Source organism: Diplodia seriata (genome assembly GCF_021436955.1).
Source record: "Diplodia seriata strain FDS-637 chromosome Unknown scaffold_7, whole genome shotgun sequence".
Taxonomy (NCBI): Eukaryota; Fungi; Ascomycota; class Dothideomycetes; order Botryosphaeriales; family Botryosphaeriaceae; genus Diplodia; species Diplodia seriata.
This window is the reverse complement of record NW_027117314.1, coordinates 278,194-292,467: the sequence shown is the minus strand read 5'-3', so window position 1 is coordinate 292,467 and position 14,274 is coordinate 278,194. Positions and strand designations below refer to the sequence as shown.

Below are 14,274 nucleotides of genomic sequence, written 5' to 3'. Positions count from 1 at the left end.
AGCGCATCGCAGCACCACGCCCTCGACCCGCGCGGCAGCCGTGCAGCTCCTCAAACACCCGGCGATCGCGCCCCGGCCCAGATGGCCCCATGACCGCCACCGATCGGCCAGGCTGGCGAGCCCGTTGCGGCGCATCTGAGACGATGAGCGTCCGCGCGGCGGCTGCGACCAGGGCGATTGCCTGAACGGGAGCGCATGAAACGTCGCAAGCTTCACCTCCCCCTCGCAACCGCCAGCCACCTCCCGCCCGTGCAGCGGCCCCAACGCCGTTTCTGCTGATCCCGCACTGGCTCTGCCCGTTGTGTTTGCGCCCCAGCTATATCCAGCGCGGCCCCGACCACCACTTTGCCGACTTTTCCTCGCCGCCCATGCGGCTGCCCTGAACTACCACCTGCTCGCATGCCGCAAGACCCGCGACGTTGACGTTGAGCGTCGACGCGTACCGTATGGATGGCTGAGCCGCCGAGCACCATCACCACCGTCAACGGGCGCCGGTGCACCCGCGTCCGCCGCACCTCGACCCTGCTCGCTGGAAATGTAGCTCTCCGCATTCTGCTGCCTCCCCGGACTATGCTGACCCGCCGCAGACCTCGACCTCGCCCGCCACTTCGACCGCCGCCGCGCCAGGTACGCAGACCACCGCGGCGCCAGCGACGACGGTTCCTCCGCTGTCGTCGACCGAGGCCGCTTCTCCCGTCCCAGCACCCGCTGCCCCTTCATCCTCTGCACCGACCCGGCCGGACACGTCTCAGGCTCTCGCATCGGGGCCTGCCACGTCTGCCCCTGCCCAGTCTTCCCTCGTCTCTGCTGCGCCTTCTCAGCCTTCTTCGTCCAGCTCGCCGTCGACAAAGTTTGCTGTGGCTACGACGGCGATTGGGCCCGCTGCCTTTATTTCTGATTCTTCTTCCTCGCTCGCAAGTTCTGCTGCTTTGAACGCACTTCCTTCTAGCACTATACCCGCCACTACCACCGCACAGAGCGGAAGTTCTGACACTTTGACCGCAGTCGTCTCAGTCGTCTCTTCATCTACCTTTCTTGTTTCACAGCCAACCATTACTTCCGATTCTACTGCTTCTGATCTGGCCGGCGGGTCCAAAGGCTCCGGCTCCACGTCAGACGATGGCCATTCGTCCGGTCACCACAGCCATCATGGCCTTTCCCCTGGTGCTATCGCGGGTATCGCCATCGGCGTCCTCTTCAGCATTGTCGCTATTGTTGCTTTGATTGTATTCTGTCTCAAGAGGAGGAAGGAGCGAACAGGCGAATTGAATGAAAAGAGCGCAGGGGAAGGGGGTTTGGCCGGAACTCAAGCAAGGCCTCGGTCAGGTTTCGCTGCCAAGTGGGCGGCCCTCACGGCGGGGATTGCCTCCATGGCAGGACTGAAGCCGTCCAATACGGATGGTGTGGCAAGAAGGACACCAGAATCACCTGCGTTTGAGCCGGTCTCACGGACTTCGTACAGCTCCGCAGGTTCCACGCGTCATTTGCGTTCGACGAGCGCTCCCGCGAACCCACCTGCGAATCGTTTTGCGGCGTTCAAGCAGAAATTCCAAAAGCCACGGAAGCCCGTCGCAGAACGGAGAGGACGTGCAGTGTCCACCGACAGTATTCCATCATTTTATTCTCCGACGCCGCCTCAGCTGGAAGACCTGCCTGAGTCTCTTAATCCATTCAGAGATCCGATCCCCCTATCATATCACGTCACCAACCCGGATGCTCCGAGCCTTTCCCCCAAGGTTCAAACACCAAGGTCGGTTATGCTCGGCCGTAATCTCGACGAACAGCCAGGCCTCTTGACACCAGGCATGGCAAATTGGCGCCAGCCAACTCCACAATTCGATTTTCCAGCAGATAGACAACCGGCAAATCCGTTCCTGGATCCAAGCAAGCGAGATTCCGTTGCACGGAGAAGCAGTCTGCCTGTTCCACCTCTAGCCAGAGTTGCCGCTCATGCCCGCACACAGAGCGGCAATGCAAAGGCTCTATCGCAAGCGCGCTCATCTTGGTACTCGGAAGACTCGGGATACGTTTCACCACACCACCCGTCGGCACACGTTCTGCCTCTTCGACCCCCAAGGAGCGACCCATTCGGAGACAACTATGAGCTGGCTGTTGATGCGCCTTCGGAGAAAGATTCGGCGAGCATCTACATCCTTCCATCTTCGCGACAAACCAGTGTGGACTCCGGGAGAAGTCCGCCAGGTCCTATTCCGCTACCAAGTGCCAGAACATCCATCTATCGCTCTCCTTGGCTCACCCCTAGGGACAGTCCAGCAACGTCTTACAACAACCTGAGCGGGCGTAGTAGCGGAGCCAGCGGAGACGAGAGCAGACGGAGGACAGCGGCGAGCCGCGAAACGCGAGGCAAGAGTGATCCGTTCGACCTTGATCGGCCTGAAGTGCTAGCCATGACATCAACCTACGATGTTGGGAAAACTCCCGACTTGTCACGGCGTAGCAACGGGTCGGACTGGTGGAAGGAGATTATCGACGAGGGTACCGGAAGCGGCAGCGACTTCGACCACCCCAGCCACCGCGCCCCTGCCTACGGGCTGGCTCGTTGAGTATTTACGCTAATCAGCCGCACCAGGAGGCGGCATACGCGGGAAAGATTATATAACGGCCTGAAGTATACATCATCAATTAGTGTTTTGTGTTAGCATTTGGTATTAGAATCTTGGACCTACTGCATTGAATGCGGGTTGGGGAAAATGGGAGCACGGCTGCATTTATGCTGCAACGAGTCTTCTTCTCTATTGTTTTCTCTTCTTTTCTCCTTGAGTCATACACCACCGGTAGGCTTCTGTTTAGCGCCCTGGGGGTCTTTTGTACGATTTTTTTTGCAGGATGGGGTATTGCAATAAGCCATTCTGGTAACATGTCTAGAGAGGAAAGCCGGGTAAAATGTAGTCAACCGGAGGAAAGCGACGCAGGCATAGCCTCGCAGCATAACGAAAAGATACCACATAACTTCCGCTTTCTCTGGCTCACAAGAGCGGCGGATTCTCCACCATTCCTTTCGCTTCCGCGATCATGTATCCTCTCCCATCGATGATCGCTGATGATGATGATGATGATGACGATCGAGGCTGCCGATAGGTATGTACCGACAACCCCGACCGCACGCGCCCCGTCAGCCACACCAGAATGCCACTACATACACACGGCTTTTCAGATCAACGCACATCATACACATCAGCCGACACTTTTTTTTTTTTTTACCATCATCTCGTTTATAGTATCCTGCATTGTAATAACGCCCCGGCACGTACGCCGTGCTATAGCCCCACCCTCCTCTCTTATAGACCGCCGATCAACACCCCCTCGCGGCAACAACGGGGGCGGGTGCGGCGCGGCGCGAACGCGAGGATCGGCGCCGCCGCTCATGTTCGTCACGTCACGGTCATCATGCCTGCCTGACGGGGCATTACATCACACGGCGTACTTACGTGACGGGGTCGGGTGCTGATTGTGTCGCGGCCCCGTCGCAGCTCCGGTGGCTGATGGTGTGGAGCCGGAGGAGACATTGGTCCACACCACGATGAGGGAAAGGGAAGGGGAGGAGGAGGAGGTGCAAGCAAAAATTGCTGATCGACGACGCTCCGTATTGTTATTTCATGCATGCTGCCCACCGCGCGCGCGCGCGCGCTCGCCCTCGTGCGAATGATAATGCGTCGTACGGCCGTCTTTTCTTTTTTTGCTGCTGCTGCTGCTGCCATTTTCGGCGATCGCTCTCCCAGTGGGTGGGCCCGCTGCGGTGGGTTGGGTTGGGTTGGGGTTCGCGTCGTGCGTGCGTGCGACACTGTGTGCGGCGTACGTCGCGGGTTTGTCGGTCGACGTCGTGTGTCTGGAGAGGGGATGATCATGAGTGGCGCCCACGCGCGCGCGCGAGACGGGGTGGGATGGGATGGGATGGGCGGTGATGGATGTGATAAGGTTAAATAGAAGCTCTTCTGTGTCAGCCTGGTGCCGGAGGCGTGGGGAGGGGGGGTGCTCGGGTTCGGGTGGTGTGGTGGGCGAGCGAGCGAGCGAGCGGGGCTCGTATTGGGTGAGATTGGGGGCTGGTGGGGTTTGGGAAGGGATCGCTCGTGGGTGATGATGAAATGCTTGGTGGGTGTGTATATGCGCGGGAAATGGAGTTTCTTCTGCTCTGATGGGTAGGTTGATAAGGGCCGAAGCTTGCGTCATCGGGGAGGGTTTCCTCATAGGGCGATTGGTGTGGACTTTCTCTGATACGTAGAATTAGACAATGTTCGTGCAATTATTTAGCACTAGCGCCTTAGTGCTTAACATAGGGAATATCCCCAAAGTTGAATCAATATTTATTCTGCCTACTAAGATGTACTAATGGCTTTTATGCCTCCGCAAAAAGTTGTCTGCCCCCGAAAATAATCTGGAAAGAGTGTCGAAGCGTCCAGTAGCTGTGCTTGGATAGCTTAGAATGATAGCTGTTACGAAGCGATAGTGAATTGACATTCAGCTACGTTCTATATATAAGAAGTCTTTGATGAAGAAGAAGAAGGGGTGAAGGGAGAGGCCTGCTCTTATAGAGCAGGCAGCGAAGAAAACGAGTTTCGCCGAAATGAGTGACTAGTGGTGCGTACGGACCACAACAATAGCAAGGAGGATTTCAAATTCGAATTACGTCTATTACTTAAAATCACGTAATTAGGTACTTCATTAGCTATAGGAGTACAGCAGCGGACCGGATGTGGCGACGGCGTATAGCGCGACGCGGACGTTTGGGCCTGGGGGTTCGTTTGGCAATTTGGTTGTTACGGCGGGGAGGTGGAGGCTGTATACGTCGTCGGTGGCTACGGAGGTAAGGACGACGGCTTGAGAGACATTAACGGGGAGGGCAGAGGTTCTTCGTCGATCGTCTTTCCCTGACTTTTACGGCTGCACTGACGATTGGCTATCGTTGTTTACTGCCGGTTTACTTGCTTTTTTAACACCAGTTACACCACATTTCGTATTCTGCAGCTCTTTCCCATTCATACTACCGCTGCATGATGCTCCTTCAATTTGTGAGCATGACCTTACTTATATAGGCGTAGCAAATGAAGCCCGCTTCTGAACGGACAGTGTCAATCTCATCCACGCATTCATCTCTCAAGTCTCCACGACTCAAGGACCAAATTTTCGCTCTAGGCAACACTCGGACGCCACATCAGTCGAAACCCCTACCGCCGCTTACGCTGAATTCTCGGAAGAAAAGAAATTCATGGCATACCTAAGGACGGCAATGTTCGCCACCGGTACGCTTCGAGACACTTTGGTCCGTCCCCACCCCCACCAAGGTCTCTTGCAGAGACTTGCGATTTCAACAAAAGCTCTTGAAGCGAACCGAAACCTTGGAAAGAAAATGGAGAGCAAGGTGGACGAACCGTGACGGGAAAGAATTCACGCACGCCGTATGTGAACAACCATACACATCAGACCTACACCCGCTGACCCCTCTATATTACCGCCACCTTGGAATCTCTATTCTCGACACGCTCAAAATCCTTGCGAGGGAAACCCCACATACATCTGTGAGAAACATTTGTGCCCGTAGCGTCTACGACAACCCTCTCCTAAGAGAAGCACTGGACGAGATGACCGCCACGGTCATCGGAGCAGGAGGTCTTCACGACGAAGTTGGTGATTATCTCGAAAGATTTGGAGAGGACATTACACGGCTCTATTTTGTGCTCGGAACTCGTGGATGGGAAGCTCCTTGGAACAGAAAGTCCATTGGAAGGAGTTTCTCCTGGACAGAACGACTGCTTGCGAAAGCTTGGACGGCCATGGTAATCGCACATGAATCATGTGTCATGACGCAGCTACCTGACTCTGACAGCGCTGCATACGAGCGGGACGGACTGGATGAGCCAAGAATGGGGAGCTTGCTTGATGAAGCCGAAAACCTCAAGAGGTGCCATCTACATGTCCAACCTCTGGAGCCCGACCTGGACAGTATCCGAGATCCCTCTCACGCTAGACGCGAAGGAGTTGCTGGAGAAAATCGAACCGTAGGTGGTGGAGGCGACCAATATTGCAAATCAGGAGTATCTAGCATTTACTAGTAGGAGAGAAAACATCAACGCCAGTACCTCTTACGATACAAACTCTAAATTCGCATGCGGCGGGCGACAAAGAAATTGGCCGTCCCACATCTGCCTAGTAGAGATGTTCCACTATTCTTTCTCTGGGTGGTTGAATCTAAGATTTGGACGTAAATGTGCGCATTGAAAGCTTCTATTTACGTCCGGATCTTGTATTCAACTACCCTTAAGTATACATAATGCACGATCTGTAGGAGGGCAAGTTTCTTCGTATGTATATTCGAGGGTCAGACTGCGTGAACGGCTAATATGCGTCTAACGGTTACATCTAAGAAGTCGAGCTCCATGCAATGGGCGATCTCACGCAGTACTCTCCGTATCAGTCCTCAAATACATCTTGAACGTATCCGCATACCCCCCGCCCAACTTTTCCGTAATCCCGCTCGGATGCACCACATTGAACAGGACCATAACCGCCAGCATCAAGCACGCATCAAAGACGTACAGGAACACCTCATGCTTGAGCAAAAACCCATCATTCCCCGAGACATACTCGACGACCCTAAACACCGACCTCACGAAGATAGCCAAGCTCGCCGCCATCAACACTGCGAAATGCCTGCGCCACGCCACCCCGGGCATCCCCGCACCCCTCCCCGCCGTCCGCATCTCGCGCCGCATCCTCGCGTAAAACAGCGAACTCACCGCCACGAAGAAGCCGAAGAACAGCAACTGTACGAAGAGGCCGAACACGACGATTTTCTCGCCCGTGTGCATCGCCGCAAGGGTGCCCATCGCCATGTAGCCACCGCCACCAGACTGCGCAAGCAGCGAGATAACGTCGCCCATCACGAAGACCTTGGTCAACCATTTCTTGCCGATGAGGGCGTGGCGCTCGCCGTCGACGCTGAGGATGATGCGCCCGAGCACCATGTAGATGGAGGCGGCGGAGAAGGCGGGCGCGATCAGGAGGAGCAGGTTTTGCATTATGTACGGCCCGAGCGCCCATTGGTCCCGCGCGGACATGGCGCGCCCGATGTAGCCGAGTACTTGGCCTGCGAGTGGGAGTGAGCGGTTTGTGGTTGTGGTGGGTTGGCTGGGGGAGTGGCTTACAGATGCCGCCGATGATGAGGGGGGCGAAGTACCAGGTTTTTGTGCGGACGCATTGGTGGCAGTGGAAGCCGGTTGTGAGGAGGAAGGCGATGACGAAGATGATGGCGGCGGCGAGGCTGGGGTGGTAGCGGTAGAAGACGAAGGCGTTGGGGTCGTCGAGCGCGGGGTGGTAGCTGGACGACATGGTGATCGAGAGTGGTTGGGTTGGAATTGGGCGAGGCTCGAATGCGGGAAAGATTGTGGTTGAGAAGAGAATGCCCTGAACAATGAGGCGTAGATGGGTTACTTAAACACCAAGAGCGCCGGGCAGAATTACTATCTTTAGGCATGGAAAGTAGAAGTGTGCCTCGTAGTGGGTACGAGGCGCCTCATCAATCCTGATTGCATTTCCGCAAACACCAAACGCCGCAACACCCGCTATACTCAGAAGTCCGCTCAAGAAGCCGCCGTAGAGCGCGTGTACGAATACGTTTGCGATGCTCGCCTAGTTGCCCTAAATGCCGCCGTGACCATCACTAGAGACCGACCAATCGCATTCCTCCCGGTACGAGCGTTGTCCCAGAAGGACGAACCGCGCCACCTCCCCCTGCGCCTGTGCGCCACAAACCGATGCAAAACGTGAACGAGAAAGTGCTTGGTGCAGGATAAAAGACCCACAAGTAATAGCCACGAACGATTGACCTCCGCATGGCTGGCCGACTCAGCCCTCTTCACTCGGCCGAAGGCCCCTTAGATCCTCCGAATCGTCCCGCTCGGTAGTAAAGCAGCAAACCCATTATCGATGATGAGAGAAAATGACAGTGCGGTCAGGCTTCATCGTCCGCTTTCCCGACATCAATCCCGAACCTCCTCGTCCCGCCGCCCTCTCCGCCACCCCACCATCCCAAGCTGAACGTCTGTCCTTTGAAAGCGTCTCGCAGGCGCTCCCGCCCATTGGCACCGTTTCCCGGTTCACCAGTCGCTTCTGGCATCTGTGCCAGCATCCGGCTGTCCGCGAACAGGCTCATCTTCGCCGCAATGCTTCCCGGGTCCTTTGGCAGTATCTTGGTGTTCGGCGCGAGGATGAAATGGATGATGGCGCAGACCACCATGGCTGCCAGCACGCCTTCGAGGATGCGGGTCGATACTGCGTTTTGGAACAGACGCATGTGGTTGTCGTCGACAATGGTACCTTGGATGTTGGTGAGCATGCTTGCTACTTCCGGCGGTAAGTCGGGCGAAGAAAGGGTGGATGCATTCAGCGGAATGCGGTAGTCTGTGTGCAGTTCCAGTGCGATAAGTTCCTGGAAGCGAGAGTTCAAGGCTCCGATCAATTTGTCGACGTTCTGCGGACCGTAGATTTCTTCGAAGGGGATGCCTTGGTAGCCGAACACGACAGACTCGAATAAACTGTCGAGCGAAATGTTCCCTTTAGTACTCCCGTACTGAACCGCGGTTGATTCATCGCCGTATGTTTGGAGGCTGGTGTACGGCATAAGGAAGTCCACTGCCAATCCGGTTAAAGTCCGTGCGGATAAGGGATCTGGGGTTGGAATGCCACTGATTTGAAATGATGGCAGGGTGAGCGTAACGTTTACTTGGACAGACTCCAAGTAAGGCATGCAGTGTATTAGAGTGAGGATGCTGGACTCGGTGGCTTCTGGGCTCGTATAACTTTTGCGGCCAACCATGTACCACAGGTGCATCAGGCCATCTGAACAGTTAAAATTTCCTTCCGATGAGTCGGGATCTTTCATATATCTCTGCATGTACGCAGAACCTGCAGCGTATATTGTGGGTGTCCTTACCATTGAGAAGGGCCAGATATCATTTTTCGAGACCATCAACAGACTACCTTGTCCGGGAGTAGTACACCCGCTTGGAGGATCCACCTTAACCTGAAAAGTTCCGGAATAAAAGTGCAATCTATACTCCATAGCATCCTTAGAGTTTATGTCATTGAAATAGTAGTTAGTACAGTTCATCTGTGCTCGCACGGCAGGCAAGCGGGCGATCAGTGACTGATTCGACCTATTTTGTAATCCTTCATCAGAAATCTTCGGGAAAACGAACTCTCCATAGGTCCACTGAGGATAGGACAGATTGTTGAATTGGATCGCTTCAAAGATGCTTTCGCTTGCTTTGGAAGAACTCCTTGATGGTTTCCGGACAAGATCGTCGGTGGTGTAGAGCGAACCTTGAGCTTTCAAAGGAATCTGTTGAGTCGAAGATACGGTGCCATGCTCATATAGACCGCTCGAGGCAATTGTTAGGGCTGGTGCCAGAAGTGATGTGAGCAATATAGTTGCCAGGGAGAAATGACCCTTCCTAAGCGAATGGAAAGTGGCCGAGACGGTGATGGTGCCTAAAGGATCAAACTGTAGAACATCGGAGTCCACCCCGCCGTTGTTCAACCGTTGAAAAGGGTGGAGAGTTCTTGCCCCGGAGTCAATGAAACCAAAGGCCAATCCAAATACGACCATAGTCAGAGTCGGGACGAAAGACCAGGCGTACTTCTGGTATGACTCAAGGGATACGTCGGCCAGACCGCTGTGAGCTAGTGAATATCGATATACCGCTTCAAGAGTGGCTATTGCCAGAATCGATAAAGCTATCACAGTCATTCGATACTTCCACATGACTGCAATTGGTTGCCATGACTCTTGCTTGTCCACATATCCAGTGATCGATGCTGAGCTTTTCCGACTGCTGTGGGTATCGTGGGTGGCTACGTGGATACCGGGGGTCGTAGGACAGATAGAGTATTTCCTCATGACTAGCAGAGCTTGAAGGGTTTTCAGAGACAGATTGCCAGTGTCGTGAAGGATCTCCATAATATCCGGACTTCTTTCAAGGACAGCGGCGTACGCCAGTAGTGATCTGAAATCTCCTCGGGGAATGTGGAAACATAAAAGATAGAGAATCAGACTCGCAACGAGGAGAAGCGCAAGCAGCGCTTCCATCGTTCTGAGTGCGAGGTTTCCGACGCATAGCCTTCCAGCAGTGGATGTGAGTATTCCCTCTGTAGCAGTACTCCGGGGTACCATGCTAAGTTGTTTGATTATTTGTCCAGCCAAGGCCGCAAAAGCTTCTCTGCTTGTTCGAATCAGACCGTCGGACTCGACTAGTAACTCATCACCAGGCTTGGAGAGCTTTAAAGTCCCCCAAAATTGGTTGGATTTGAGGCTGCTGATACCGGACCAGACCCAGCGGAAGTAAAAAGGGCTAGACCGGAGATACGAGACGATGATACTGGTAATATTGAGTGGTGACAATTCAATACTAATAGCCCTTGCTCCAGTGTCGCGTTGCCCGAGCTTGCCCGGAATGGAATCTGACAAATGGGAAAAAATCTTTCGGCGAGTGAAAGTATATCGTGGTTGGCAGAGAAGGCCATAATATCCATGATACTCGAACTTGTTAATAGTCAAGATCCAAAGATGCTCTCCTGCTGTGTCTGGTTCTGAACAATGCTTCAAAACGTACGTATCGTATCCGTATAAGTCCCACACTGTCAGATTTGAGAGAGGCGTGCTAGCAGAAAATTGTTCATCGTAGTATACTCCGAACAAGCAATAGCTGTCATTCAGATAAGACAGTTGAGGTGGAAAGATATCTGTGACAAATATGTCATTTCCCACGTTTTCCGTGGATGATGTCCAGTTCAAGTAGTGGCAGTTGTCCAAAGATGTATCGAATACGTCAAGGTCGAGTTCAAGTTCTCCCGAGATTCCTATGCAAAATTAGGAAACAAAGAAGGTAAACACAGCTGTCGAAGGCCTTTCGTACCTTCGGTAGTCATAGTGAATGACTGGGTTACAAAGTTTTCGGTCGTTCCAAAGGGATAAGATAAATTGTACTCATTGATGGCGTACACAGTCAAAACACTATCCACTGGGGTCTCGATAAGCCTTTTATCAGGATATGGCGACTTCTCTAGAAGCTTAGGTAGAGTTGTAAAGTCGAATTGGTCCGTTGTAACAATACTAACGTTTCTAGCCATCGGCCGGTATTGAAGGTTAAGAAGGGTCGCAGATGTGACAATCAGGGCTCGTATCAGCAATGATGAAGTGATTGCCAGTGAGACTAGAAGGTGACCATATCGTATCGATCTGAAAAGAGATCCCGGTGTTGATGAGGTGATGTAGTTGAGCAGTAGACTGCGCTCAGCATCTGTGGGGCTCTTGGTCATTGCTACCCATGGCATTATCTGTCTTGCCTGATAGTCGACTTGTGCCCAAAGAGTGGCAGTGACAGTGAAGACTTCATATGTGTTAGTCCCTTTCGTTGAGAATATCTTCTAAATACTTACAGAAGGTAGGGCCATATTTCCAGAAGTAGTAGTACTTCTCATCCACAGTAGCAATTCCATTGTTTCGACGTGAGAAGTAATCCAAAACCTCAAGTGCAGCGATGGTGAGGGCAAAAGCGAGAGCATGTCCAAGAAGAACGGCAGGGCGAAGGTGAGTAGGCGCGGAAAGTTTTGTCGGAGGACGAGGGGCTGGGCTCTCCGGCTAATTTGAGTTGGTCAGTAACAGTTCATCCAATGGTTGAACATGACTTACAGAGGCTACCTCATCCTGCTGGTTGCCCCCCTGATCATTCTCACTGATGTCGGCGGTGGAAAGAACAATAGTTGGAGCTGGATCCAAGGTAGGCTCAATCCTTTCGGGGGCATGCGACATGTTTGTTTCCATATTGTGAGAGCCCTGAAGTGTTGTCGAGGTCGCAAACTCCGCATCACGGGCATCGTGTGTGTTCCCGTCATCGGCAATGTCACTGGTTGCATTGCTCAGATCGTTTTCTTGATGAACTCCCAAGTCAACTGTATCCGATGGATGCTCGTCAATGTCGGTGTTGGTGTTCACAAATGCTGGTATGGCCTCCGGGAGAAATGGGCTTGAAGGATCCATGGTAGGAGAATCAGTTTCTGAAGTGTCCTCGTCGAGCCCAGGCCCGGAACCTGACAGGTATGCGTACGGGGTAGTAGACATGAAAGTAGTGTTCAGATGGTGCCGAAGGTGCTGAGTTGAGCCTTTGCGTCTTAGAGAGACGACTTGGTTTAAATGAGTTTGGGTGAAGAGTTGGCCCCCACCCGCAGAGTAGGACCAAGGTTGGCGTTCCACCCACCTGGCGCGATTCCTGCTTACGAAACGAACTATTCCTAAAATAATTGAAGCAAGGTAGCGTAGCTGCGGTTAGCCGGGTTGCACAAAAAGGGATTTCGGCGCTTCCGAACAGACGTAGTGGATCTCCAGGGGGTGTACCCGTGATACCTGTAGTTGATTAGGCTGAGCCTTACGTATTCCAACAGTATCGACCTAAATAACGACTGGAGCCTACATTCAGTCTTGTGCCGCAGAAGAGCTTGCAGGCTAAGTGATAATTCATGTAGTACTAGAAATCCCTCAGCTGGAAAATGAGTCAGTCCCCTTTGGTCAAAGTTCAAGGTGCGGTGGTACGTAAGTACGTTCAGCACGGTCAGTGCCACAGAGTCCAAGGTACTTTCCAAGGCTGCCTTGCATTGACCGCTAGTCTTCCTCAGCCTGTTAATGTAAATCTTGAAGGTGAAACTCCGCCTGCAAGGTGAAGCAGTTTGTGGAATGACCTTTTCCACGAGGCTGAGGTACAATTTTGGTCAAGTTTCACCGAGAGACAGGCAGCATTTTGCGTACAACCTACACAGCCCCTCAGCAGGCTTTTATCTTAGCTGCATTCTTGATCTACGACGCCTTGAACTACGTGATGGAGAACACATGACAAGAATCTCAATGTCATGCGAATTCTGCCCGCATTGCAACTGCCAACCAGTAACTTCAGGATATTCGATTCCACACTACGGCCATCGATTCCGTCATGTAGCCAAAGAGCCAAGTCTACCTGTACTCAAATGGGGTTCAATCAAAAATTCCGGTTGGGTGCGCTCTGCCTTTTCTTCCGAGATGCACAAATGCCAGCCGACCCACACAACTCATCCCACCGCATCAAAGATAACCAGCCCACCGGCATCCATCTCCGCCTGCCACTCCCCCTCTCCGCTGGCCCCCTCTCGGCATCGTCTCATTTCCCTCCGCCATCCACATCCCAAAACCCCTCCGCCATCTCACTCGCATACCTCCCCTCACCACAAACACATCCACCGCCCCCCTCCCCGGTCCCTCATTATTCTCCAGCCTCAGCAAATACCCAAACCGCACAAACCCTCATCTTTCCACGGCACCTCAATATACACCTCAACTCCGGCGACCTGCGATAGAGTGAACAGGCGGGTTGGGAGGGCGCCATCTCAAGATCACTAACTCAAGTCTCAGCTCACGGTGCCTCATAGAACAATCCTACATGGGATGGGCAGTTGAGTACAAGATCTAGACTAAATGCGCGAATTAAAAACTTACATTTACGTCCGGATCTTGTATTCAGCTACCTACCTAGATATTTAAATGTGGCATCTGAGTAAGGCAGATGCGGGTGGGCAATTTCTTTTGCCACCCGCCGTGGGGCTGGGAAGTCACGGGCTGGGCCCTTTATCCAGGCACCCGAATGCCGCAGGACATCGTACCGCTTTCCGTTGACGCAATGCGCGAGTTGCAGACTGACGAGCAGACGGTTTCGAGGGCGTGCCGTCGACGCGGACGGCAATGCGTGGGACCGCCGTGCAAAAGTGATGTCTACGATGAACGGTGCCGGAGAAGAGTGCGTGGCACGGTGGCGGAATGGACGGTTTTCGTGCGGCCTGTTGCTACTCCCTCTAAAGGAAAACCAATCTTCTATGACCTGCTATGACGATATGCTAATCATCGTGAGAGGCGGAGACTATCAATTGCCCAATAGGAGATCAATGCAGATTGTTTATTTGGCCAACTCTCGACCTCATGCGTTGTCACCTGTCAATCATCAACGACTAGGGGTTTTGCAAGTTGCAACCTACGGCTTGATCTCCAAAGGTATTCTTAGTATTTCATTTAAGCTTCTTATTAGATGCTTGGCCCAAAGTTAAGGGCAGTAACACAAGCAGCGGCCGGGTTCAGCCGCCAAGCTGGACGACATGAAACCCCGTCGCAGACAGAACAACACGAGATTCCGTCCTCTTCACCATTATGAAAAGAAACCATCCGTCGGGAATGGCTAAGGCGGC

At 53.2% G+C, this 14,274-nt stretch overlaps 2 protein-coding genes across 2 annotated transcripts; both read right to left on the bottom strand.

The window, feature by feature from the left end:
* Window positions 1-6,407: 6,407 nt before the first annotated feature.
* Window positions 6,408-7,344, bottom strand: SLS55_006858 (uncharacterized protein; the record flags this gene model as incomplete). Its single annotated transcript, XM_066778287.1, has 2 exons — window positions 6,408-7,102; window positions 7,161-7,344. The coding sequence occupies 2 exons, from the start codon at window positions 7,342-7,344 to the stop codon at window positions 6,408-6,410; spliced, it is 879 nt and encodes a 292-aa protein (XP_066630724.1).
* A 622-nt stretch (window positions 7,345-7,966) lies between these two features.
* On the bottom strand, window positions 7,967-12,052 carry SLS55_006857 (uncharacterized protein; the record flags this gene model as incomplete). The annotated part of the gene is made up of 4 exons (XM_066778286.1): window positions 7,967-10,391; window positions 11,000-11,402; window positions 11,452-11,539; window positions 11,705-12,052. The coding sequence occupies 4 exons, from the start codon at window positions 12,050-12,052 to the stop codon at window positions 7,967-7,969; spliced, it is 3,264 nt and encodes a 1,087-aa protein (XP_066630723.1).
* Window positions 12,053-14,274: the final 2,222 nt, after the last annotated feature.